General features: G+C 34.7%; 1 protein-coding gene across 2 annotated transcripts; it reads right to left on the bottom strand.

Moving 5' to 3' along the window:
• Positions 1-299: 299 nt before the first annotated feature.
• NARS1 (asparaginyl-tRNA synthetase 1) lies at positions 300-21,562 on the bottom strand. Of its 2 annotated transcripts, none has more exons than XM_031945924.1 (15): positions 21,447-21,562; positions 18,269-18,351; positions 13,167-13,232; positions 12,975-13,067; positions 12,794-12,883; positions 10,337-10,415; positions 9,129-9,199; positions 8,188-8,274; positions 7,083-7,304; positions 6,725-6,924; positions 6,176-6,311; positions 5,290-5,403; positions 3,494-3,625; positions 3,018-3,149; positions 300-1,499 (listed from the first exon to the last, which is right to left on the bottom strand). In XM_031945924.1, the coding sequence occupies exons 1-15, from the start codon at positions 21,454-21,456 to the stop codon at positions 1,368-1,370; spliced, it is 1,647 nt and encodes a 548-aa protein (XP_031801784.1). In that variant the 5' UTR covers positions 21,457-21,562; the 3' UTR covers positions 300-1,367. The 2 variants fall into 2 exon arrangements, with proteins under 2 accessions (XP_031801784.1, XP_003760018.1); XM_003759970.4 differs by lacking the exon at positions 21,447-21,562 and adding an exon at positions 19,806-19,955.
• Positions 21,563-27,527: the final 5,965 nt, after the last annotated feature.

Raw genomic sequence — 27,527 nt, 5'->3', positions numbered from 1 at the left:
CAGAGACAACTGAGACTGAATTAAAGCATAGCTGTTGAATTTTTTTTCCCTTCTTGCATTTTTTTCCTTTTGATCAGATTTTTTTCTTCTCCAGCATGATAAATGTGGAAATGTTTAGAAGAATTGCAATTTTAGCATGTATCAGATCATTGGCTATCTTGGGAAGCTAGGGGTATGGGGGAAGAGGGAGAAAAATTTGCAATGAAAGGTTTTACAAAGGTGAATGCAAAAAACTATCTTTGCATGTATTTGGGAGGAAAAAAAATCAGAAAAATATCAAAATGAAAACAGCACGTTGGTAAGGAAAGATATATAATCATGAAAAAATTATCCAAGCAAAATTTATTTCTACATGTTGTCCTTTATTTTCAAGATTACAGTTAATGGAATATATATAACATGCATTCTTAATTGACTGAATCTGAGCTGGAGTAATTCAATAAGTACAGAAAGAATGAATAAAACAGCTCAGATTAGATTCCAATACATGATTAAATAGTTCAAACTATTTGTATTAATCAATATATTAATATTCCAGCTTAAAATTTTTTTGGAGTTCATTTATCCTTGATTATTTATGGAAATGCCAGAAGAAAAGCAATCTGATTCTTCAGAAAAGTGGAACAAAGACCTTGCAAATTAATTACCCCCCCAAATGGTGTTTATACTGCCATCTACCTTTTTGGCCTTTACTAAACATTTTGAAAAAAACCTGCAAATTCTTTCATTTCTGTAGTAAACAAAATTGTTTCAGTACATTTAAACTCTGGAATGCTTATCAGATAATAATACATACAAAGCCCAAGAAAATGATTTATTTTATTCCAGTATCCATAGTTGAATGACATTTATACAGAAGTAGTCAAATCTTTAACACTGTATTAATATTAATAAGATGTCAATTTTATTCCAATTTTGGTTAATTCACTGACAGAGTAAGATGCTGCAAATCACAAAATATGGAATTCAGTAGCACAAAAAAGAACATAAAAAATTCAAGTGACTAGGATATAGTAAAAATACCAGGTATCAGTGGTAAATGGTACTATGAGACGAACAATTTTGTATAGTCCATAATCAGGAGCTGAAATTTATCACTAACTGCACACTAATATGCCACAGTATCTCTTTCCCAATGTTTATAATGGAAGTTATTTTTCTAAGGATGACAACATAAATATCACTTGAAGTCATTTTTATTTCTGGGACATACCAAATAATTGTGACTTATTTTATGGCATGAGAACAGATAAGATGAACAGTGACAATCTGATGTGACAAAAATAAATGGATCATTTCATTTTGGAAATCGTATCTTTCCATTAAGCTGTGTGTACCCTTCCCTTTTGCTATGATTCACTGGACACTTAGGGTTTACAGCGCTGGACAAAACGTGGGTACAGGCATACATCTCGGATATGGTATCTGTTCAAAATCCAGGTTAAGAAACGTTCCAAGCCCAAGCCATACCCTCCATGGGGGCATGTACCATATTTTCTCTGTCAAAAACAAAACAAAAGTTAAATGCCAATTTTCAAATGTTATCTTATTCCAAAACCAAGTAGCAAACATTCATTAAAGACTATGTGAAAGAAGGACACTCGGATGCTGTAGGAGATACAATGGCAAATTAGACATAACATCTGCCCTATGTTCAAAGAATATATAATCTAGTGGAGGGAAGGTATGTATACAAATGGCTCTAAGATAATAGAATATTCTAAGTGCATAAAAAAATGGAAGATCACGAATTTAGAGCTGGAAGGAGCTCATCGTTTAGAAAAGGAAACACATTCTCAGAGAAATAAAATGATTTGTCCAAAGTGACATAGCCAAAAAAGGACGGTGCTGAGACTCCAGTTCTTACTACAAATCCTGTGCTCATTCCATAGATGTCACAAAAATTCACTTCTAGCTTAGAAGAAATAGAGGTTTCAGTGTAAGAAATGGCAACTGAAATGTGCTTTAAAAGATCAGATAAAATTTCACTGGAAATGTGGGAAGGGAGGTGACCACACGTCAGGCCTAAGAAGCTGCATGACATAAGATGTAAAAACACAGTATATAGGTAAATAGTCTGGTTTGACCAAATAATAAATGGAGACAAAGCTAAACTGGAACCACATTGCAGGATTTGACTTCCAACAAGGAGTTTAGCCCTTGTCTTCTGGGGGATAGAAAACCAATGAAAACGTCCAGCAGTGGAGTGAAAGTGTGTTTAGAAGAGGAGGCCAGAGGCAGACAAAAAAATTACAAGGACATTAAATTAGTCTTGGGAAGACTAATAAAAATCTGACCTGGAGTGGTGTCATACTGGAAATGGCAAAAATTAGACAGATGCAATAGATATTGCAAAGATAATGAATTAAGCTTGGCTACTAACAATGTATGGGGAAGAGTACTAGAAATCAGAAGATGTCTCCGAGACCTTAAGAATAAGTGATTAGGAGAAGAGAGGCAGCATTAAAAGAAACAGTAAAGACCAGAAGAACAACAGATTTTCAGGCAAAAATGAAGAGTTAAGATTTCAGAGTTTGATGTTTCTGCTTCCAATAGGAAATAAAGGTATAGATGTCTAAGAGGCAACTGCAAATTTGTAAATAGTAGCTGAAAGGGGAGTTGTAGAAAATGAAAGTTAATAAAGGGGGACAGATGGGATCACCAACTGTAAGAAGACTTTCTGAACTATTTTAAATACTCCAATCTGATGCAATAATTTCAGTAATCATCCTATCCCATCCCCTCCCATCCCATCCAGTAAAGTCAGAGTTCAAGACTAAAGATCCTAACAAAGTCCAAATATAAGGTAATAATTTGCTATTATCAAGAAGACAGATACTAAGTCACAAATTAGAAAGTAGAAAATGTCTAAGCTAAACTTAAAGTGTCCATTTAGTTAAATTTATAAAATTTTGCAAGAAAAACTATGCTATTATTTATATGCAAAGACGACCATTTTTATAAAATAGAGACTGTCAATTAAGCTACAAAAACTTTTCCTCTTAAATTCTACTTACCTGATCAGTATACCAGTAGTAGGGAGTAGGATCAATGCCCTCTCTCTTATATCCTTTTAGCAGTTCTTCGCTATCCCAGATACGCATGGAGCCTCCCACAATCTCACCAACATTAGGCATCAACACATCTACCTAAAAAATAAAGATAAAGAGAACAAGATGTTGTATAAATCTGCTAGTACCAAACTAGCAAATTAAATTACTTTGCTAACACTTAAGCCAGAACCGTGCTTATAAGAAGCACTTCCAATGCTTATTTTGATCATTCATGGCCTAAAATTTAACAAAACTTAAGAAAAAAAAAAAAACCAAAAAACCAGGCCCACTTCTTAGCAACAATTTTGGAAAGAATTTATAATTTTGAATTTGAAATAAAATATTTGAGGTTTTAAACAATAAGCTTACATAGCATTCCATAGAGTGATCCCCACCCCCTTAAAAAGAGACTCCTAATACTACTTGAATCACCAACTGACAGATTCAGTAAGCCGGGAATCCTCAGGACATCGCTGCATATAGAAGGACTTGATCTCTACAGGAAATCGACACAGCAAGATTGGTTCATTAATGGTGTCTGTCATCAGTCTCTCAGGGGCTTCTGGGATATCCTGAGGTTAAACAAGACTTCATTAACATTTACAACTAGAAATGCAACAAGACACCACGAGCTCTCTCCCTCTGCACCAGGCCTTTGTCCTATTGATGCAACATATTAAAACAAGTCACAAAAAGTAGCGAGGGGTTAGTCTCACTTTCAAAACAAGCAATTTAACATGTTTCAAAATTCTTGAATAAATAGCTATATAAATAGCGATAATAAAGACATTTACCTCCCTGAATACCATATAGGAATTCAGACACTATTTTGTGTCAGGAAAAATAGCAAAAATATATAATCTATTAGGTTACATATATTTATGATGAAACTTATTATAGTGAAATTAGGAACCAGTGAAGGTTTCAGAATATCAACCATATACATGGAAAATATATTATTAATCACAGACATCTATAAACACACAGGATATTTGCAACTCGTTTACCTGCAATATCACTTATGCTTTGACTAACATCCAAAATGTCATATTTACAAGATTAGTACATTTAGCTAAAAATAATTAAAAACATTAGTTGGTAATAAACCAAGCCAATTTTCACATACATCCTTTTTTTTTTTAAGTACATGTCCCAGTGATTTTGCATTTCAGTGCGTTAGCTATTAAATATTCAAGTTGTAACAAGAAACTGTAGCTAACATACAAATTGATAAAGATACTTAAAAGAATGTTACTATCACGTATATATAATATTGTGGAAATAATTATGAGAATCTTTGGCATTTCCTGACAACATTTGATCAACAATAAACATGAAACCTCTCGGTTTATACTGTATAACAGGGTACATGAGAAGCATATAATGTTAAATCTCCTCTAAAAGTTACTTCCACAAAGCACCTAGTAAGCACTTAAAAAAAAGGTTTATTTATGTTTTTGCTGAGGCAATCAGGATTAAATGACTTGCCCAGGGTCACACTTAAAGTGTTAAGAGTCTGAGGCTAGATTTGAAATTCAGGTCATCCTGACTTCATGGCTAGTGCTCTATCCACTGAGCCACCTAGCTGCCCTAGATTTATTAAAGATAAGTGAGTAGCAAAAATGCAACTAAAGGAGGAAGGGTAAGAATAGGAGTGGCAACTTTAAAGTATGCATGGCATTGAGCACCAGGACTATAACTGATCTCTTACACTTGGATCCAGCCACCTCCCACCTCTTTTTCTGTCAGGCTTTTCATTCTATTTATTTGTCATTCATTACTTTATTTATTTATTGTGGGGCCATCAGGGTTAAGTTACTTGCCCAGGATCACAAAGCTAGTAAGTATCAGCTATATGAGGCCAAATTTGAAATCAGGTCTTCCTTTGTTCATGGCTGGTGCGCTATCTACTGCGCCATCTACTGGCTTTTCATCATCCTCAATCATCTCACTATACTGTACCCTCAATGGCTACCCTATTTCTTTCTATTCCTGATTCAGCAAAGGAATAAACAAAGACTTGGGTAAAATGTTATCACTTGGTCCAGGAAATCATGGTTACTATTCTTCCAAGAAAATAATGCTGATGTAAAGGACGAATAAGGATGGAAAAATTAAAAGATAAAGCCAGGCAAATGCTTATCACTTACATTTTTTTTTTTAAGATAAAAAATGTGCTCCAATAACATGCAATATCCCCTTCAAAAGAAAAACCAAGAGAGGAGATATTTCTTACCTCTCCAAATTCATAATAGGTGCCATCTTCCTTCTTTACATCATGTTCCTTTAGCCACACAATGGCATCTGAGTAGTTCATCCGTTTGAAAGGTCTTTTGGGGGGTGTGAAAGTCTATAATAAAATAATATAATATAATAAAATAAATCAGTGCCTTCATTCTTATAGACGATGAAAGCAAACCCCAGAATGACTTGCCTCAGTGCCAAAAGTACATCTTTTAAAGTCTACCCATGGCAAAGGAATGTTCCTTCCTCTGAACAAAAGCAATTGGGCTACAACGTTTAACTATGCTTTCAATTGTACTATGTTCTAACAAAGTGAACTACTTGGTTCAAAATTAGCAAATCAGAGGAATTAAAGAAGCTATTAGCCATCAAGGCAATGTTGGTTCCTGATAGTTAAAAATTGATCGTCAACATGTTAGGCAAATTGTTACAAATTTGTTAAGTTACATTCATCTTATGTTTACTATAAAAAAGAATATGGATTTCCCAAACATTACTACTAAAAGAATCCCTATGAAACACTCAGTAAATCATTTAGGGTTTAAGTGATGCTGAATGCCCAGGCTTCATTGCCAAAAGATGTGAAGAACTGCAGAGCAGGCATCTATGTATATCAGTTTAAGACATTTTTGGGTTTGTTGGTTTTTTTTTTTTTTACCAAAACTAGAAAACATTTTTATAGTTAGTCAAACAGTAATAAATACATACTTTTAAGCACATAGGGGATAAATCATCAAGAACATTCTCTTACAGAAATCAAAATTAGTACAAAATTAAAATGATGAGCCAGTCATTTTTGGTCTTAAATTTTTCAACTGTTTGAGTTCATCCCATTAATCTATGTTGGTACCCAAAAGAATTCTGAATAGAATGCATACCGGATTGAGGTCATATAATAAACTTGCTGCAGGTGATTTTAAGACCCTGTCTACTACATCACAAACCAGGTCTTCCAAACGGTTTAGGAGGTCATCAAAAGTCAGGAAAGGGCACTCAGCTTCAATGTGAGTGTACCTGAGGAAAAAGATGACACCAAAGCATTTCAGGGCCACTGGGTTTTTGACTTAATTTTACTCTAATGCAAGAATTTTAATAATGGAAAACTGTCTAGAATAGCATTCCAATAGCAATACTCATTAATTCAGTTGTAATAGTGGAATCTCTTAAAACCAACAATTTCTTACTTATTCTAACAATTAGAGGATAAAGTGTGAACCAATATGTACATTTCTTCTATTCCACTTCTGAGTATCATAATTGACATTATTTTTAGGGTAAGCAAAACTTCCCCAATTACTGTTTAAAACTATATTTCTCACATATATACTATATACAAAGTCTTGCTACAAAGACATCACACAAGATGTTTTTTCTGTGAAAATTTAATTAAAAAAAAAAAAAAAAAAAAAGGAACTGCACTCCCATACTCTGCTAGATGTCTTCGAGTCCTGGATTGTTCTGCTCTATATGACTGAGCAATACAAAAGACATCTCCTAAAGCGGGGATGCAAGTCTCCAAATACAACTGTGATGACTGGGTCAAAAATGCCTCCTCTCCAAAATAGTCAAGCTTGAAAAGTGTGGCACCACCTTCTACTTGTGTTTGTACTAATGTTGGAGGAGTGACCTGTTTAAACAGAAAAAAAGAATGAATACTTTTAAAAAACCTTTAAAATGACAGCTTGCCTTTTGTATTCTAAAACAGGAAAAAAAAACCCTTAACCCTCCCCCCAAACAAACAAACCACCCACAACTTTATGCAACAAAAAAGTACATAATGCTTACTTCATAATATCCCCTATCAAAAAAGTGATCTCTAAAGCATCTGGTGACCACTGAACGTGCTTTTAAGATTTTGGACATGTTCTCTCCTCGGATCATCATGTATCTGTTATTAAGCTGGACATCTACATCAGATTCTTCATTTATAAGGTTATCAGCTCCTCCAGCAGGGGCTAAGCCAATCAATTCCCAATAGTCACAGCTCAGCTCATGGCCTCCTGGTGCCTAGGTATATAAAAAAGGGATGGGGGGGGAGGGGAGGGGGGAAGGAGGAGGAACAAAAAGAATTATAAACAAAACAGATTTTATACTATTCAATAATCCTAATTTAAGTCATTATGAATTTTGATTAGGGGGCTAACCCAAACCTGTAATTTTGTTAGAAAAAAGGAATTTCCAGTAGAAGAACTCACAAATTTTAAGAGGCAGCTGGAAGTACTGAGAGGTTGAGAAACTTTCCCAGGATCACACAGCCAGATGTGACACAGATAGAACTTGAACTCAAGACTTCCTGATTCTGAGGTCAGCTATTCTAACCACTAATGACATGCAGTCCCAGTCTTTCAGATTATGGCTAATGGTTTTAAAAAACCTTAACATTTACCAAAACTGAAAAGGACTATTTAAATGTGAATATAAAATAGTTTTCTATCTGGAACAAATGATAAAAAATCAGTCCCCCATGAATCATTAAGGCAAGTAAGTGTTCTATATAATGTGGCTGAACAAAAAATAAGTTAATTTGGGGATGGTTAAGAAAGAAGATAGTTGCTGAGACAAAAATTTAACTCCTGCTATTTTGCAATTATGATGCTCACAAAGAAATTTTAATGTCTTAAATCCAATCTTACACACAAATCCAAGTGACTCTCTAGAACTATTTGCCAATATCTATGATTTGGTGAGCTCCCTCTGGTGGCTAAATAATCACATTACTTTTTCCTCCACCAAAAGCCGAATTCTTTCATTTGTCAACGAATTAGTTGTTGATGTGTTATGTCTGTTAACTATAGGACAAACACTAAAATTTCATAATTTTAATGTGGAATTTTTCTCTTATTAAATATTATTTAAGGCATTTTTTGGATAAATAATTCCACACACTTACCTGCTTGCCTTCTGGTGTAAGATTGAGTGTTCCATATACTGCCACACTGCTCTCTGTAGACAAGACCACTCCATTGTAACACTGACACTATAGAAGAAAGAAGGTGATTTTTTTAGCAGAATCTTCTACTCACTCTTGCTTAACTAGATCACAATGTAAAGAAAATATGGGTATTGTTTACAAATAGTTCTTTAAAATTCTGAACAAAATGTCTTTACTCTTAATGCTTGGCAAAAGCAAAAATGTATTTTGTTTATTTTTTCTTAAGAAATTGGGATGTAGGGACTCTGTGAGGGTATATATGACTAGAAACTGTGAAAGGACTTAGAAACAAGTTATAAGTAGCTAAATCACAATCCAAAGCAACAATGCAATAAATTATCTCAAATCTTTTTATTCAGTGTTTTGTATAACTTCCCATGTGCTTTCTCAATGGCAAGGATAGGGGGCTGAGGAGGAAGGGAGGGAATCTGAAACTCGAAAGTTTTAAAAACAAATGTTAAAAACATCAAATATGTATTTTTTTTAACATTTTCATATAAATAAAATATCAAATAAATGGGAGAAATTTTTCTATTTAAAACAATGAGACCATAATTGACCTTCCTTTAAGGGAAAACTGATATACTGTGATCACCCATAATTCAAAAGTAATTTCTTAGATTCTCACCAGCAAAATATTACTTAAGCCTTTTTTTCAAATTTGTAGTTTTAAAAAACAATTTACTAAAAAGTTAAAAGCTATCCTTTCACTAAAAGCCACATATCAAACAAATTACTTGCATATTTTAAAAGATGGGCCATTTTTACAAAAAAAAAAAGAAAAAAATCTACAGATCATCTTGAAATTCATGGAACCCAAATTGTAAATGGTTTATCAGACTTTAAAGTATCTGTTAGATTTCTATCTATGCTAATAGAAAAAGGGGGAAAAAAATTACCAGTTCATCTGACAAGACACACTGAAGATATCCGGTACCATCTCTTAATACAAGAAACATTAAATTCTTCCCTAAAAACAAAAAGAAAAGTATTTTTTTCCTTAGAGATGCTATTAAGATCTTTATAATTAACCATTTACATAGCAGTTTATACAAATATTAAACAAAAGTATAGTGACTTTGTCAAATTCCCCATCCTTCTCAGGTTTCCTTTGGAGAAATAAGTACTCATTTATATCTATTATGCTAAGATCCTCATTAAAAATAAAATAACCTCATAATTTAAGTAGCAGAGGAATTATTTATTCATAGTCAGCAGATTAATAAATACAAAACAGTGTAAAGTGACATGACTAAGACCACATATTAACTTAGTTTTACAGAATTCTATAGATGAAAGAACTCAGCCATTCTAGTCCAGGAGATCATAGCCTTTTTTTCCATTTTGACAAAGACCAGAGATCCATTCTCACAATAAGGTTTTTAAACATAAAATAAAACACAAAATAACAAAGAAATTCTATTATTTACCCTGTAATAGTCATCACATTTTTAAAAAGCATGTTTCTGGATCCCAGATAATAATCTCCTTATTGTATAGATGAACAAACTAAAATTCAGAAAGGCTGTAATTTATCCAGAATCCTAGAATTAGGACTTTATGGATTCCTATCGTAGCCTGCGGAAACCTACATATGCCTTCTCAGAATAACTTATTTAAATATACAAAATATATACTGAAATATAGTTAACAGGTTTTTTTTTTTTTTTAAGTTCAGAGATCCCAGGTGCTGATTTAGTTCAACATCTAACTGAGGCCCACAAAAACTAAAGGATCTGTTCAATTTCATCGAAGTAAAGGGCAGAGCTGGCAATCTCTCAACTTTGGACCACAAAGAAACTTAGCAGATCAGTCCAAGAGAGGAAGAATGCCGTCAAAATGAATTTACCCTGGGCCTCTAAGAGAAAAAGAAAAATACAGGGGAAAAAAATTCTCATTTTTTCCTCTTTTTTTGGGAAGGGTGAGCAGAAAGAAAAGGAAGGAGATACTAAAAGAAAAATGTCAATGTGGTCTGGAAGACTTTCTGTAATATGGGATCAATGCATTCAGTTTAATACCACTGCTTATAAGTAAATATTGAAAAAGTTCTTCATTCTGATAAGTCTACTAGACTTTAAATTTAACATAGAAAGGTACAGTAACTTACCTTGCCTACGTAATCTGTGGACCCAGCCAAATACCTTCACTCGTTGCCCTCGATGTGCTTCCAAAGCACAAATCTTTACCTGTCAAGTAAGATTACAACTGATTAATTAATTCAGCATTTATCTCACAATCCAACTTCCTACCAATGATTTGGACAATGGAATCATAAGAACCATAAAATCCACAGGCAATATAAAATCTGGGGGTGGCAGGGATGTTAAAAAAAAAAATAGAAGTGATATTCAAAACAACTTCCTTAAACTAGCCAAGGTCAGAAAAGGAAGAGATAGTATAAGAGTAAATAAAATGATTCAGCCCATAAAATTGAAACACATAACAATCTTCCCAATATTTGCTGGAAGACAGACAATGCAGATATTATCCTTATTTTAGAGATCATGAAACTGAGTCAGAAAGATGATCACAAAACACCAGAAATCTTACTTAAGGTTAGAAAGTTATTTGTAAAAGTTAAAAAAATTATTTCTCTCAATTTCTAATCCAGAATAAAGTAGAAAATTAAAGTCATCTGCAAGTTTCAGTCATGGATCTTATTTGCAATAGATCCCCAAACATGAATGTTTCCTCCCTGAATTGACCAGTTGATAAAAATGGTTCCATATTACTTCTTTTCCCTGAATTTATAAAAGAGAATTTACTCAATGAAGCAACAAAAAAATCTCAAATCCTGATCAGAAGAGCACCCCTATTATAAATTCTTTTATAAAAACCACTACTATATGTATATCATGATACTTGGGAATGGATGATTCATGAAAAAATAGCTAGAACCTTATTTATAAGGGTTTTGGGTAGGGGAAAGATAAAGATAAGAGAGTCTTAATTTATGAAGTAGAAGGGTAAAGAGGAAAACCCAGATGGTGTAAATAGGTCTAGAGGGTTAATCAGAGAAAAGCGAAAATAAATTTATATTCAATTATAAATATTCCTTCAGCTACTGTGTAAAAAATCAACTATACAGCTAGCACAGAGGAATTCAACCAAATTCTACTAAATACTCACTATGTAAAAGGGAATGTATTAGAGAACAGGGACACCAAGATGGAACAAGGTATAATTTCAGCTCTCAAAAGAACATGGAAAAAAAGTCATATATACAAATAGTTAGATTTGTTAACACTTCTCAGTTAACCTTAATAGAAAATTTCCTCAGAGAAGCAATCACTTTCAACTTAGGAGGATGGAGTAGTCTTTTCATGGAAAAGATTGGTCTTGGAAAAAAAAGGGAGTAACTTCAATAGTGAGAGACTAAAGTGGAAGAAAAGGTTGAAAAGAAATTTCATTCTGGGTATGACCATGACATGAGTCAAGATAAAGGGGAAAAAAAAAAAAAAGTCAAGAATAATAATCCCTGAATGGGTAAACCCGTTTGTTTTATTTTATTTTTGTGAAACAAGTTATAATTTGAATTCAAGATGAGTGTTCTTGACTACAGGACTAGCACTTTAACTTACTTTTACCAGCTAGCTGCCCCAATACAGAAGTACATTAGGGGAATAATTTTTAAAAATACTTGAAAAAATTAATTTAAACTAGATCATAGTCAGCCTAGAATGCTAGAATAACAGTGAGCAAGCAATAGGCATCCAGTCAAGTTCTGTGTAGAGAACATGATTACTTGGCTGAATATGTTGAAGATAAAAGGAAAGGGAAGAGATTAGAATTACAGGAATTTATTATAATAGCTTAAACTCAACAGTAAAGAATGGGAAGAAGGTAACTAATACTCATTTTCCACCCAGATGTGCATCAGCTTCTTTGTGTCTACATACCCTGAGTACCCTGAGATTCCCACCTGAGTAACCCCTGATTCTTCCTCCTCCTAGCTGTTGACTGTGGTCACTTCTACTTCCAAAACACGTTTCCCATCCATTTCTAGTTGGTCTATGTCTAACATTCATGACTTCTTACAAAGACACTGCTGTAGTTAGTTCCCTTATTGTCTTCAGCCTCTCTTCTATCCAATTCATTCTTCACATAACTATCAAAATAATATTCTTAGTTTCATAACATCAGTCCCCCACGTGGTTCCATGTTCTACCTAAACCAATCTTTGCTTTTTCCTGAATTCAGCATCAACTGAAAAAAAAATCTTTGAATTTGACAATGAGGTCATTACCAACACTGGAGAGGACTGTTTCACTCTAAGTAGAACAAAAATAAAAGCTCAAAAACAAAACAAAACAAAACAAAAAAAAACAAAGCAAATCTGATTCTGTGTACCTACAAATCAGATATGCTGGTTATTAAATGATAAACTTATTTTTCAACTAAAAAAAAAAAAAAAAAAAAGTCTTTTCTCATACTTAAAAAGCCAAGTAAGAAGAGTCAAAAAGGAATACATTCATCAGTTACATTCCTTTCAAGACACTGAACATGTAAAAATTCTTTAGTCATGCAAGCCCCAAAGACATGAAACTATTTCACTTTTACTTACACATTTTGCCTCTGGAAGATTTGGATCCTGTTTAATGGTAATTTTCTTTGCTTCCTCTAGGTTTTTTTCTCTTCTTAAAATGTCTTCAGCCTAACAGTTAAAGATAAAGAACCTTTTAGAAAACTGCTTCTACCTGCCAAACTTGAAGAAAAAAAAGAACTACATCCAATTCTTTACTTACCTCTCTTTGCTCTCGGGATTCATTCTTCATTCGTTCCCTATTCCATATTTTTTTAATGTTTTTCAGCTGTGACTTGGAAATAACATCCCATCTCTAGAAAGAAATAAACACACACATTTATTTGTAAGGCCTACTAATCGGGTTAATTATTCCTAAAATAAAAAAAATATATAAAACATTAAGATACTCAACCTCATTTTCTTTTTGTGAATCTACATAAATGGTAGGAAATGGCTCCTTTCCCACTGTCATCAAAGCCTAAAAAATAAAAAGATTTACAATATTAGATATTATGTTGATAGAATAAGAGCTGATAATTTATATAGGGGTTTAAGAATTCTAACATGTTGCATGTACACTATTTCTACCAATTCTAAAAACAATCTTATGAAATTAAGTATTATTATCCAAAGATAAAAAACTTCTAGCTTTAAAAGATTAAATGACAACACACACAGTATTTAAGACCCTGAGAATTCCCATTAGTACCCTTTTTGTTCTATCACTGACTCTTTTAGAATTATACAAACACCTAACATTTTAAAAGATGTTTCATCCAGCAAGAATTATACAAACACCTAACATTTTAAGAGATGTTTCATCCAGCAATCCCAACTACCTGGTAGACAGACCAGATTTTATTATTTCTGAAAACTCTCATACAAATAACTGCTTAAGACTTATCAAGAAATGAGAAATATCTTAACTTCTAATAATCAGAATTCCAAAAGTGATCATCAAGTTTGAAACATTGCTGAGACCTTTGATTTTTTTCTCCTTTCCCCATTATCATGTCTAACCAAATGCCAAGTTCACTGAAATTTACTTACAAAACCTCTTTTCTCTCCATCCCCTTGTCTCCCTCCTACCTCACCTTCCTGCACAATTAAGTTCCAATAAAGCAGGACCATGAGGTTCTTCCCTCAATATGCCACAAGCTGGGTCATTCCTAGTGACTAGGACAACCCTGTTCCCTTCTTCCCTCCAAAAAAAAATCTTGTCTGGATCTCTTTTATTAATCCAAGGCTAAGCACAAATGTCAAATGTTCTACCTAGTCTTCTCCCATGCCTCCAGGTCAAAACTTCTTCCCTAATTATAACCCCCAAAGCCTTTGACAAGAAATCTGTCTTTGCTTCCATTATTCCCTATTTTATAATATATTTATATACTTTGCGGGAAGAGAGCTGTGGTATAGTCAATAGAGAACCGATCTCAAAGCTAGCAAGTCCTGTTTCTAACATACTACTCATTTAATATGAAATTAATATAAAATTCTCTAGAATAGTGTCAACCCGTTTTGTTGGAAGAAGTTTATTTGCGAATTCCTTAATATCAATAAAATCTTAGATACAACCCCTATCCTTAGGATAAAAGAGAGTTTCAGTTTATTCTTTATTATCATCAACATCTAGTAAAATATTTTGTAACAAATATTTTTAATTGAAATTATACATAAATTAAAAAAAAGAAAAATATAAACAAGAAAAAAATCCATAACAAACTTCAGGTAACTATTTTGGATTGCAAAATGAGGATAAATTTAATGTTCAAACAAAATCTGATAAAATAACCATTTGGAAATTATACATAAATAGCTAAATCCTCTACCTCACTGAAATTCTTTTCAGTCTTTCAGAGGAATGGTTCAGGAAGGAATAGGCTCCTATCATAAGAACATTGGCCTTTCTATTTGCATCAGAAAAAGGCTTTGTTCTGAACTTTTACACAGATTCTAGCCTAAAATTGCAATGCTAACCTTATCCAATTAACACTTGCTTACTTTTTTTTTTCTTTTTTTCTTTTTTTTTTTTATTTAATAGCCTTTTATTTACAGGATATATACATGGGTAACTTTACAGCATTAACAATTGCCAAACCTCTTGTTCCAATTTTTCACCTCTTACCCCCCCCCACCCCCTCCCCTAGATGGCAGGATGACCAGTAGATGTTAAATATATTAAAATATAAATTAGATACACAATAAGTATACCTGACCAAAACGTTATTTTGCTGTACAAAAAGAATCAGACTCTGAAATATTGTACAATTAGCTTGTGAAGGAAATCAAAAAGGCAGGTGTGCATAAATATAGCGATTGGGAATTCAATGTAATGGTTTTTAGTCATCTCCCAGAGTTCTTTTTCTGGGCATACACTTGCTTACTTTTATTGTGTAGTGAGGACAACAAATATGAAAGTCAAGCCTAGTCAACTCCTGTCAATAAAACAACTATAAAGTCTCTAGAGCAGTAAGGGTATTGGTTGTAAAAGAGTCCCCCCTTAAAAGCACAGTATCATTCTACTGTAGATAAGAATACAGAGCTACAGTTCTGATTGAAACTTGCTCAGATGTGCTTAGTAATTTTACTGTTCTTACCACCTGGGAGATATGAGTTTTAATTGAATAATATCAACATTTTAATTTTATTCTAGAATGAACATAAATCCTAAATGAATAAATGCTCAAAAGAAATGAATGAATGCTCAAGTGCATTCAGATATACAGATACATACAAATATAATTTTAAAAGTTACTATGACAGGAATCACTCTAAATTGTTTGGAGAGTATGCGACACAATTTCTGTACAAGGCATATTATAATACAAAAACTTGACTTCTTATTGAGACAACAATGAGTTGTCACAGACTGAGATGCTCCACTGAGAACAATGGAGAAAAGTCTAGAATTTCTTGAAAAACTGCTAACTGTGAACATGTCATCAATAAGGTGGTCACCTAGAAATTAAACTATTATAACCTTGGCAAACCACATGGCCACAAATCCTACATGGCATCCTTCTCTTTCTGTAGTAACAGTGGTAAAGTGAAAGGAAAAGGGGTGAGGATGCTAAGAGTCACATGGACCATTCACTTTAATGACTAATGTGTGGATATTACAGAAAGAGCTAAATCCTATCCATTTTAACATTCTTGCTATAAATGGAAAATAGGAGAGAAAGACATTACAGGATGGCACAGAAATACTCCTTGGAGATACAAAGAAAGGGGTTGAATAAGCAAAGCAGTTTTCATTGTACATTCCCAAATTATAAGAAATATCATTTCATGAGACATTGAGAATCATGTATTGAATATCAATGGTTAAATATGTACAAAAAGACCAATATAAAAAAATAATATCAAGTTATAAATCATTATCAGTAGCTGCAGATAAAATGCTAGAGAAATTCATCCATTAAAGGACTTCCATCAAATCAACATTTACTCTGATACTTGGTGACTTAAAATCAAAGGTAGGAAGACATAAGGAGGATCAATGAGGAAGATTCAGAAGGAAGAAATGACAGAATACAAAATCTTACTTCATAGAAGCTTTGTGCCTCTCCATCATGAACACTTCAAAACAAATAACTGATTGGCACTAGACATAATAAACACTAAACAAAATGACAAGTAATTAAACTGGCTACATTTTAAAAGACAGGAAAAAAATTATTTTGGGGTAGGAATTATCTCTTGAGTATAGATTGTGCAGTCAAACAAATCAAATAATTAGAACTAAGATCAGAATTTATAATAAACAAGAACAATAAGGAATACATTGTACAGTAGTGATTTAGTCCTGAATTACCTAAATAAAGTAATGAAAACTGAAATCAGGAAATGTTTAACATTAATCATGCAAACTACTAAAATATTTTTACTCAAATGTACAAAAAAAAACCATACTCTTTTTCTCAGGGTATAGAACTGGAAATTGAGGTGATGTCCAACAATGGCTGAATAAACTGTGATATATAATTATGATGGAATACTATTGATCTATAAAAAATGATGAGTAGGATACTCTCAAAAAAGCTGTAAAGTCCTCCATGAGCTCATGCAAAATGAAATGTACTATGTAAAAAGTAATGCCAATGCTGGGGGATGATCAGCTGTGAATGACTTTGCCATTTCCAGCAATATAATGATCTAAGACTATTCTGAAGGACTTATGATGAAAAATACCATTTGTACCCAGAAACAGAACTGCTTGTGTTTAAATAGAGATTAAATCTTATTTTTTTTTTAACTTTTTCTTGAAAATTTTTTGGGGGGTGGATTATGTTTTCTCTCACAACATGACTTGTATGAAATGTTTTGCATTAATTTCACATGTGCTCTCTTAATGGCAGAAGTGGTAGAGAGGGAGAAATCATGACTGCCTTTACCATCTCACAAAAAAATTGTGAGATTTTACTGAAATTGTTTGTTGATTATGAAAATATTTCTTGTTCAGTTGTGACAACTCCTAACTTCTAATCTTTTAGTTCACCCACCACTTTCAAAAATATTTCATATGATCATTGTAAAGTTGATGTGTAGACTTTAAAGCACCATATAAATCTAAGTTGTAATTGTTATTGTTATTATTATTTATATATCATTATGTATATCCTCTTTTCATGGATGGACACATCTAAAAAGTTCATCACTGACTGACCAGCTAATTGATAAGGCTTAAATTGGTCCTTGGGAAGCATACAGCCTATTTAACCAAGACTGTATTCTGGCAGATGCTGCCCCAAATTCAAATGCCAAAGGTGGCCCATCAGGAATTTAGGCTTACCACCAAGATATGATAAGTTGATTAAAGTACATTATAAATAAACTAGGCTAAAAAATTAAAACAAAAACTCAAAAACCAAGTAAAGGCAAAACAAGTTTACAGAAAGCATGAAGAATCAACTAAGTCAGAACATCATAAAACCTTTTAAGGATCAAAATGAAAGAGTGAATCTTTTTTTGGAACAAAAAAAAAAAAAAAAAAAAGTCAATGAAGACTTTTATAATTACCACAGTTCTACTGATTGGGACTCAAAGTCCCTTATGTATTATGTTAAAAAAAAAAAAAAAAAAAAGCAAGATGGAGAAAAACGGTTGGACTAAATCAAGCAAATGCATGTTAAACATTCTGAAGGTACTGAGTGAGGTTATCTTCAATCACTCTACCACTTATATGGTGCCTCAAAGTTTACAAAGTGCTTCAACTCTTTGAAGTTGAAGTTTTGACTGAGGACGTGCCATTTAATAAGACTGAAGACAGGATTTGAATCTAGGATATTCTTATCTTCAAGTCCATCACTTCTTCCATCATAATACTGTTAGGTATAATTCAATTTTTTCTCCTTAAAGCAACTGGAGTTAAGTGATTTGTCCAAGATCACACAGCTAGTAAATATTAAGTATCTGGAACTGGGGTCCTTCTACCATCAGGGCCAGTGTTCTATTCACTGTGCCATCTAGCTAACCCAAGTATAATTCAATTTTAAGTGATAAGAGATTGAATACCTTTAAGCCCGTTTTAAAAGGTTTCTCCTTTGTTCCATCACCAGTTGCATCACTCCCCTCTCGATCTGAGACATAGAGCTCCCCTGTTAATAAAAAAAAAAAAAAGAGAGAAAAGAATAACCATATTTACTATGTCAATGATTCTCTCAGGTACCAGATATTATTCTAACCATATTAACTTTTTTTTATCTTTATAAATTTAATAGAAGATATGCTAGAAGTACAATACAGACCAAAAAATAGCACAACATTTACTTTAATAAAACCATAATGTGCTAGCTGTATCTTATGTAATAGAACAAATGCTAGCTCTAGAATCAGAGGACTTGCGTTCAAATTCTGATACTTTCCCTACGACTTAATGACACTGACTACACTTAACTTTTCTGGGAGTTCTTCCTTAATCTTTAAAAATGAAAAATACTCAAAAGAAATGGAAACTAAAGAGGCAGCTGCTAGTTGGGGTATAGTTTTAAAAAAAAAATCTCAGCATATTAATGCAATGGAACATTATTGAGGCATATTCAGGAAATCTAAAATGACTTGTATGATTTGATATAGAGTAAACAAAACTCCGACAATTTATGCAACAGCCACACTATATGACAATTAATCCTGAAAGACTTAAGCACTCCCTTTAAAACATGTTCAAACCAAGATTCCTTCGGATGATAGATGAACGAGGTGGGCCACCCATCTCCTAATAAAATCATAGCCTCAAAATGTAGAATAAATAAGCCATAACATTTTTGAACATGGACCATATGGAAATTTGTTTCGCTTAATTATGCATACTTGTTACTTGGGCTTTTCTTTTCTCTTTTTTTTTTTTTTTTTTTAAGGAGGCTAGGAAGAGAGGAAAAGATAAAAATGTTTATTAACTGAAAAATAAGGAAAAACAAATAAAACCAGGAGATAAATCAGGGTTTCTTAACCTGGGGTCCTTGAACCCAGGCCAGCACGACCTTTTTAAAATATCCTAATAAATGTATTTCAATGTAATTGGTTTCCTTTACAATTCCATGCATTTTATTGTATCCATTAAGGAAAAAAGTTACCGATCCAAGGACTTCACCAAACCTGGGGACCAAAGATGGTGGTGACGCAAGAGTTTCTTCCAGATTTAAATCTAGAATCCTATTAACATAAGGAAAACCTCGACTATCCCTACCACGGGAAAATGCAAATCTGGTCGTCACTCCCCTAAGAGTAAACATTTTAGGTGAGTCTGTCTGGAGGTGCACGCTTTCTAGTGAATCTTTGATTATTATAGATTTCTCGGAGGAAGGGGAGGAGAAGGAGGGGGAGCGGATGGGGAGGGGTGCATAAGTGATCAGGTACAATGGCCGAGGCCTAGGCCAGGCTGGGCCGGCAGCAGGCGTTCGGATCTCAATTCGGCCACCTCCTCCACAAGGGTCCTCGGGCCCGGGCCCCGCTCCCTCTCCCGGGCGGCGGGGCGCGGACGGACGCCCGCGCGGTCGCGGCTTTCTCGGAAAGCTCCTCCGGCCGCTCCCTCCTCCCAAGGCCCCACACTCACCCAGCTGGAGCCCCGCGACAGCGTGCGTCACCTCCAAAGCCATGTCAGCCCAGCCTCGAACCCAGCCCGCAGCGTACAACAGCAGCAGCGGCGGCGGGACCTTCCCCGAGTACCCCGTGTCCCATGTGTTGCATCAGACAGACCCTGCCCCGGTCGCGCGCTGACTCATCGCCCGCTCCCGGTTCCATTGGACAAGAGATGAGGGCAACAGACGCCAAAGCTGCCATGTTCGTTCAGGGAAAAGGAACTTCCGGAACACGCAACTAGGCTCGCCCCCGTCCAAGTGGATGGATCCACTTTACGTCCGGCTTTCGGGCGTGTAACGCTTTGGGGCAAGCTAAGAAGCGGGGAAGCATCCGTAATGGCCTAATTGCTGAAGAAGCCTCCCGCCCTTCCTCAGCAGGGCCTAGACCCAACCAATCAACCCAGACCCTGAGAACCGAAAATTAGCAAACACATCCCAGCAGCCAAAGCTCCAGGAACCTAATAAGAGTCTCTTTGAATGAACGCTTTGCACAAGGAACCCCGCGGGAAAACGAGAAAGCCATATCAAAAAAAAAAAAAAAAAAAAAACCCACAACCACAACCACAACCACAAACACAAACACAAACACAAACACAAAAAAACAACAAAGATACTGAAAGGTTTCTCGGCCTTTAAAGACTAAAAGGAAATCACCGCTTCGCTCCTCTCCTCACTTGTCAAGAGTAAGGAAATTTACTGGGCTTGACTATACCTATGTGCTACAAAAAATTTGGTTTTCTTTTTTCCTCCCACCCTCCCCCAGTGGGGTAATGTGAGAAAGGGAGAAGATCGATTTCTATTGCGTTGTGGTTTTTTTTAATAGAAAGGAGATTGCCAAAGATACAAAATGTTGCATTCCCTTTCAGATAGTCACTATCAGATTTGCTTCACTGTTACTTTGTTGCAACTATAAATGAAAATATAAAACATCAATAAGACTGAAAGGGACAAAATTATCAGTCGCTTATTTTGTGCTGTGCATTAGGCTAGGGAGGCAACTTCCAAACTACCGCAAGGAGAATTTCTGGGATGGGGGGACAGATATACTTTTCCTGCGTCACTGCAACGCCACCCCCACTAGGAGCAGCGCAGCTTTCTATTCCGGGTCCCGAACCTACATACCCTTTAAGTGAAGGGATAAGGGTACGTCCTCAGTCCAGCATTTAGCACGTAATTTTTTTGGTGGCATTAATGTACTTGATATGGATGCATCAAAGCTGACAGATTACTAGATGACCTTGGGTAAGTCATGGACAACCCAGTTTTCCCAACTATACAATTAGGATAAAAGCACTTTATTTCAACAGGGCCTTAATGGAGGATCACGCGAGATAATACATGCAAAGTGCTTTGCGAATCTTAAAGCGCTATATAAATGTCATTATTATAGTCCTTAAGGGATTGTAAAAATCGATTTATACTTTTTTACAACTCACCGACCCTTGCACACTATAAATGCCAAATAAATGTTGAATGAATGAACGTATGAAAAAAGAGCAGTTATTAACCTCCCCAATTTCCCAAACATAGTCCCCTTGTACGATTACAGGTTCAGCCAAGAATGCTCTCTTCTCTAAATGCCAGATCCTCCCTCCACTCCTTCCCCTCAAACTCACCCAACACCATCTTGATCTCCTCTAGTGTCAGCTGTGTCTGCACCACTTTCACTCTACTTTGAAGCTTCCGATCCAGTCACCCTCATCGCATCTTGCAAGGCCTAATTGGTCCACGTGGTGGGTCCCGGCCCCAAACTGCAACTCCATTGGCCACAATGGAAGGGCAAATGACGTCGAAAGTGCCATCTTTATTGAGGGCGGCCCCCTTTTCTTTCTCCACAAATCCCCCCACCCCCAACCTCTTAAGAATCTTATAGACACAGTAAAGTGAACATACCCCACAGAAAAAAAATAATTTCCTGAAGATTCAGGGTGTCAGCCTCAAACTTTCCACTCCCATAGTCACTTCCATCACAGCTTCAATAATTAGTCATCCAGCATCTGCTTGAAGAACTCGCAGGAGCAGGAACCTACTAATTCTGGAAGAGCCACCCCATTCCATTTTTAAATTCTAATTGTTAAAATTTTTAAATTTTTTTCTTTACTGTGAACTTAATCATAAACTTGTTAATATGTTAATAAAAACGAAACTTGTAGAAGAAACTGGGCTGTTAAGACCAGTTTAAAAATAAGTATTTCTGTATGAATATATGTATACTCACATAATACATAAAAATATAACATTAACAAGGTATTTTAAAACATTTGTCAATATATTTGAGCATTCTTTTGTTTTCTTCTCCATATTAAAAAATGTTTTATTGATCTTTTTTCTTTTGCCTATCACTTCCCATTAACCTACCACTTCCACCCCATCATCACCTCTATCTATTAAGTAGACACCATCTCTTATAACAAATGTGATCTGGCAAATATCTAGCAAAATAAATTCTTTTGGCAGTGGTTCGAAAACTTTTTCACATCAGAATTCTTCTTCACACTTAAAAATTATTAGGACTCTTTGCTATCATGCCATATGAAGGTATCCCAATCCACCCTATCCTCTATTTTCAGTTCTTTTTATGCATAGCTTTCACTCATTTGAATGTAAATATATATATATATTAATTTAAAATAAATTAGTGTTGATTTCTTTCAAAAAAAATTATTAGGACCTTCACAAGTTTGTTTATGTAGGATATATAACTGATGATTACAATATTAATAATTTAAATGTTTATTGATTCATTTAAAACAATAATACACCCATTATAAATTGACTATGTTACCTCCCAAAATACTTAAAAGAGTGATTGGTATTATTTTATATATTTTGTAAATCTCTTTAATGTTTGGCCTAGCTGAAGATAGTTGGATTCTTCTATCTGGGTCTGCATTCAATCTGTTGTTATATGTTATTTTTATTGAAGTATATGAAGAAAATCTGACTTCAGAGATATGTAGTTGGAAAGTAGAGGAGCATTTTAATGGGCAAACAATACTTTAATATTATTATTAAACATAATTTTGATCTCATGGACTACTGAGACACTTAGTGAGCTTTGGACCATATTTCGAGAATCACTATTTCTCATAGTCAAGTTATTGTGAATCTCAAATAAATAATGGAGGTAAAGTATTTTATATATCTTAAAAGTGCCTTATAAATGCCAGTTATTATTATTAACCTACAGTCACCAGGTCTCCAGTCTGGTGATGACTTCATTTCCTGAAACTTCTATAGCATTCCAGCTGAGTTTATAAAATAACACAACAATTGGTCAAGTTCAATTTCTTGGGTAGTTCCCGAGTTTAGAATGTAAGATCCTCAGCCAATAAGGATGAGGGTCAGTGGTGGGAGGGGGTATTTGCGTTAGGAATGAAAAGTGTTGACCCTGGCCCTGGCTGGTGCTCCCTCCCTTTGATTATCTGCTCGGATGGGTGGGACTCCCTTCTCCCGAGAATGTATAATAAACTTTGCTTTGCTTCTAGAGATCTCTCCAGCTTTTTTTATTAAATGGTGACCCTCACCATTTCTGAACTACACACAAGGAAATAGAGATGCCTGGGCTCTACCACAGGAGTTTGAGGAATAAATGCACTTTTTAAAACAGTAAAAAAAAAAAAAAAAACATGCTTAAAAATTGGAGTTACACTCTTTGATATTTGCTTGCATTTTGTTTAGTTACTCATTTTCTTTCCTTTTTGATCTGATTTTTCTTGTTCAACAAGAGAATTGTATGAATATGTTTACACATATTGGATTTAACACATTTTAACATGTATAACATATTGTATTGCCTGCCATCGAGGGAAGGAGGTGGGGGGAAAGGGGAATATCTGAAACACAAGGCTATGCAAGGGTCAATATTGAAAAATTATCCGTGCATATATTTTGAAAATAAAAAGCTTTTAAAAAAATAAAAGAAATAAAATAGGAACTAGTCAAATTCAAACGAAGCAATAGGAATAGTTCATTTTGTAGTCAATTCCAATTTCACAGTAATCTATATAGCTTTTGACCCCCCTCTTCTCATTCCTTCATTTCACTTTGACCTCAGAAAAGAAAAATAGTATCTTGAGTTGCTATTTAAACTATCACTTCAGTATCTACTTTCTGTGTCTTCTCTTTTTTACAAACTCTTTGCTGTCTTGTCCCAAACCAAAAATCAAATCTATTTTCTTGCCTCTGGATTCCTGGGAAAATTACAAGTTTCTCTCCCAGCCCCCTAAAGTATTATAATAATAATGTAGAATTAAATCTTGAAGAGACCTCAGAATCCAACTAGTTCAACCCTTCATTTTATAGATGAGGAAACTGAGACTGAGGGAGATTAAGTGGCTACACAGGTAATATACATCATATGAGAAATTTGAACCCACATCCTCTGACTCTAGAACTAATTTCTACTGCGTTTTCTTCTCCCCATAGTTCATTGATCTTATGAGAACAAACAAAACAAATTATATTCTCCTTCCAAAAGAATGTGAATCTCCATCTCTTATTACTTAGCTAGTCCCTACCCCCAAGAAGTTTACATTGCAATAGTTGGAGATAAATGTAAAGGGAAGAGAAAAAGTAAAAGATGACTTCAAAGTTTCAAGTCTAGAGGACTGGGAGGATGGTAGTGATATCATTTGTTGCTGTTTCTTGTTCATCTTAGTTCTCAAAGATGATCAATGACTTTAAGAAGGTGATATCTTGACTTGCAAGTGAATTAGATTTTCCCCCAAAGAAATTTCATTTTATTTTTAATTTTTTATTTTGATAATAGCTTTTTATTTTCAAGATACATGCAAAAATAATTTTTAACATTCATCCTTGCAAAACATTGTGTCCACATTTTTCTTCCTCCATTCTCTCCATTCCCCTCCCCTAGATAGCAAATAATCCAATATAGATTAAACATGCAATTCTTCTAAACAAATTTCCACATTTACCCACGCTGCACAATTGAAATCATGTCAAAAAGATAAAAAAAATGAGAAAAAATCAAGCAAACAACAATTTAAAAAGGTGAAAATATTATGTTGTAATCCACATTCAGTCCCAATAGTCTTTTTTAAAATGTCGTTGGTTCTCTCCATCACAAGTCTATTGAAATTGGCCTGAATCACCTCTTACTTGAAATGAGCCAAGTCTATCACAGTTGATCAAGGGAAGTGAATTTAATTGAGGTAGAGCAGTGCAGATGTCAGTCTCACCTCATCTCCAGAGTCACTGGAGTCCATTAGCAAGACCTTGGTCAGGGTGATTTGTGAAGTCGGCTGTAGTGATATAAACAGAATAAAAAAAATTAGGTGAAAGGGTAGGTTTGGGAAGAAAGATGTTGAGTTCATTTGGTACATAATTGAGTTTGAGATTCCAATAAGACATGTGGATAGAAATGTCCAGTAGGCAACTTAGAAATATGGACCTAGTACTCAAAGATAGAATTCTAAATTTGGGAGTTATCTCCAAGATAGATAAAATGTTAAAATTCTTATTATGTGGCAGGTGTGGTTGTGCTTGACATTGGATATACAAATAAAAGGAAATAAAATAATCCTGCCCTTTGGGAACTTTTATTCTAATGAGGACATAAAGGACATTTGACAGAGATAAGTAGAACTACTGAATATATAGTCTAAGGAAGTCAAAGACCGGAAGAATTCACAGGCACAAAGATACTTACATCAGCATTTTTTTTATTGTAGCAAAGAATTGTAAGCAAATAGGTGCTTTTCAGTTAAGGAATGATTAAACAAATAATACATAAGTGAAAAATAATATTATGATGAGGTCCCGAGGTAACTAAGTAGAGTAGGCAGAGAAAGCCTGAAATACTAAAAAGATTATAATAGTCCCTAAAACAAGCAGAGAAGGACTCAGCTCAGCCTTATAGTCCCACCCCAATGGAGGTCTTAGGAAACCCCACCTTACTGTACCTGATCAGAAAGCCAGTTTATGATGTCCAAACCCCAGTTACATTTGCCTTATAAATCTGCCCTTGGCTTGTATTATCTTTGATAAATCTCTATTGGAGTTAGCTCTTATACCTCATAGTGTCTCCTCACCCCACCCCATGCCTCCTAGTATCTTTCTCTTTCTTATAGCTAATTAACTCTTTTAGGGTGCTAAACTTCTCTATAGATTTAGCATACCAGTGAATGGAATACTCCTACCTCATGGCATATTCCATTTCTCGTTGTTAATTGTGAGTTGCACTGGGGGACTTGTCTTTTCCATTGTTAATTGTTAAAATCCCTTTTCCTTGTTAACTATAATACTTTCCTGATGTTATTTCATATTTACCACTCCTTGTGTGTATTGTACCTCTTCATTTTGTCCAAAACCTCTTCTCTTAAATAACTTTTGGGAAAGAGTAACCTCTTGTGGATTGTTCACACATGCTTTGTGCCTTGCACCTTGTATTTTGAACTAGAGATTTCTATCTGAACCCCATCATTTGTTGCCCAACTTCATCAGTTATTGAGTTGTAAGAAATGATGAAGCTGTAGCAATCTCAAATGGTCTGTTAAATTAATTCAACCATACAAAAGCCTCTATTCTCAAATCTCTTGCTCCTTTGTCCTCTTGCTGCTCATATTTTGCCAAGCCCCACAGAGTGAGAGGAACTCCAAATCAGCTTATTCTTAGGAATGGCTAAAACAAGTCCACCTTGTTCCTATAAATCATATAGGTAAGTTCTTTCAGACTGTCCTGTTTGCATAGAATGATTTGAAGCCAAAGTAAATCCATCCATCCTGTCCTTAACCTCTGAGATTGTCTTGATTGGTGTGTTTGAGATAGCCTTGATGAGAACTCAATTTTCCCAGTCTGTCTTTAAGACAACTTCGACATCTCAATACATATTCTTATTACTCCCTAGATTCTGCTCCCCTCACTTCTTTCTCCCTTTAGGACTTTAAAAGTTGTGTCCCACCAGAAGCAAGTTACTTGATCACCTAATAATTCTATCCTTCTTATGATACAGGGTAGCAATTCTTAATTTCAAATGATGTGTTTGAGGTTCAGGAATCAAATTATTAGATTTAGGAGAACAATTTTTGGGGTTCAATCATGTGAAGAATTCATAATGGCCGTTCTCTTTGGCAAAAGGTAGGCTTATTTAGAAGAGGTTAGAGACAAAATGAAGAGCTACAATAGACACCTGGAGTGATAAATATACGTTAGAGCATATCAATTAACAACTGAAAAGACAAATGAATTCCAATTAACTCGGAGAAAGGGAATACAGCATGATACTGGAGTATGCTATAGAGTAGCAAGCCAAATAGCACCCTAAAAGAGTTAGTTATAATGATGAGGTCTTCAATGTTAGGTATGGTCAGCAGAAGAATTGATAAAAATTAATCCCTGAAACAGGGAGGAAGAAGACAATGAGATTAGTTTAGCTCTGTGGTCCCACCCTCTGGGGTGGGTTGTCCAGTCTGAAATTCAAGTTATCTCAAACTCCTGAGACCTACCCTCTGTAGAAGTGTCCAGCAGTCTCACCTTGCCATTCCTTGTCAGAAATCCCAGTCATGTCCCTGAGGGTAAATTTTCCCTATAAAATCTATTTATGGGTCATCTCATGGCTGCTGTCCTCCTTTGGATCAGTCTACCATGGCACTCTGCTTTGCAGTCTCTCTCTCTCTTTACCCCTTCCCCATGCCACATGGTATCCCCACTAACTCCCAACCCTGTTTCTCCTCTTT

The sequence above is a fragment of the Sarcophilus harrisii genome, chromosome 1, assembly GCF_902635505.1.
Source record: "Sarcophilus harrisii chromosome 1, mSarHar1.11, whole genome shotgun sequence".
Lineage (NCBI taxonomy): Eukaryota > Metazoa > Chordata > Mammalia > Dasyuromorphia > Dasyuridae > Sarcophilus > Sarcophilus harrisii.
Note: the sequence above shows the minus strand (reverse complement) of the source record. Positions and strands in the feature narration are given on the sequence as shown.

Coding starts and splice junctions, on each gene's coding strand:
- NARS1 (XM_003759970.4), bottom strand. CDS start 19,848: ATGGCTTTGGAGGTGACGCACGCTGTCGCGGGGCTCCAGCTGG. Junction 10,416..12,793: donor ATCTTCCAGAGGCAAAATGT/GTAAGTAAAAGT, acceptor CTTACTTGACAG/GTAAAGATTTGTGCTTTGGA. Junction 9,200..10,336: donor CCACAGATTACGTAGGCAAG/GTAAGTTACTGT, acceptor TTTTGTTTTTAG/GGAAGAATTTAATGTTTCTT.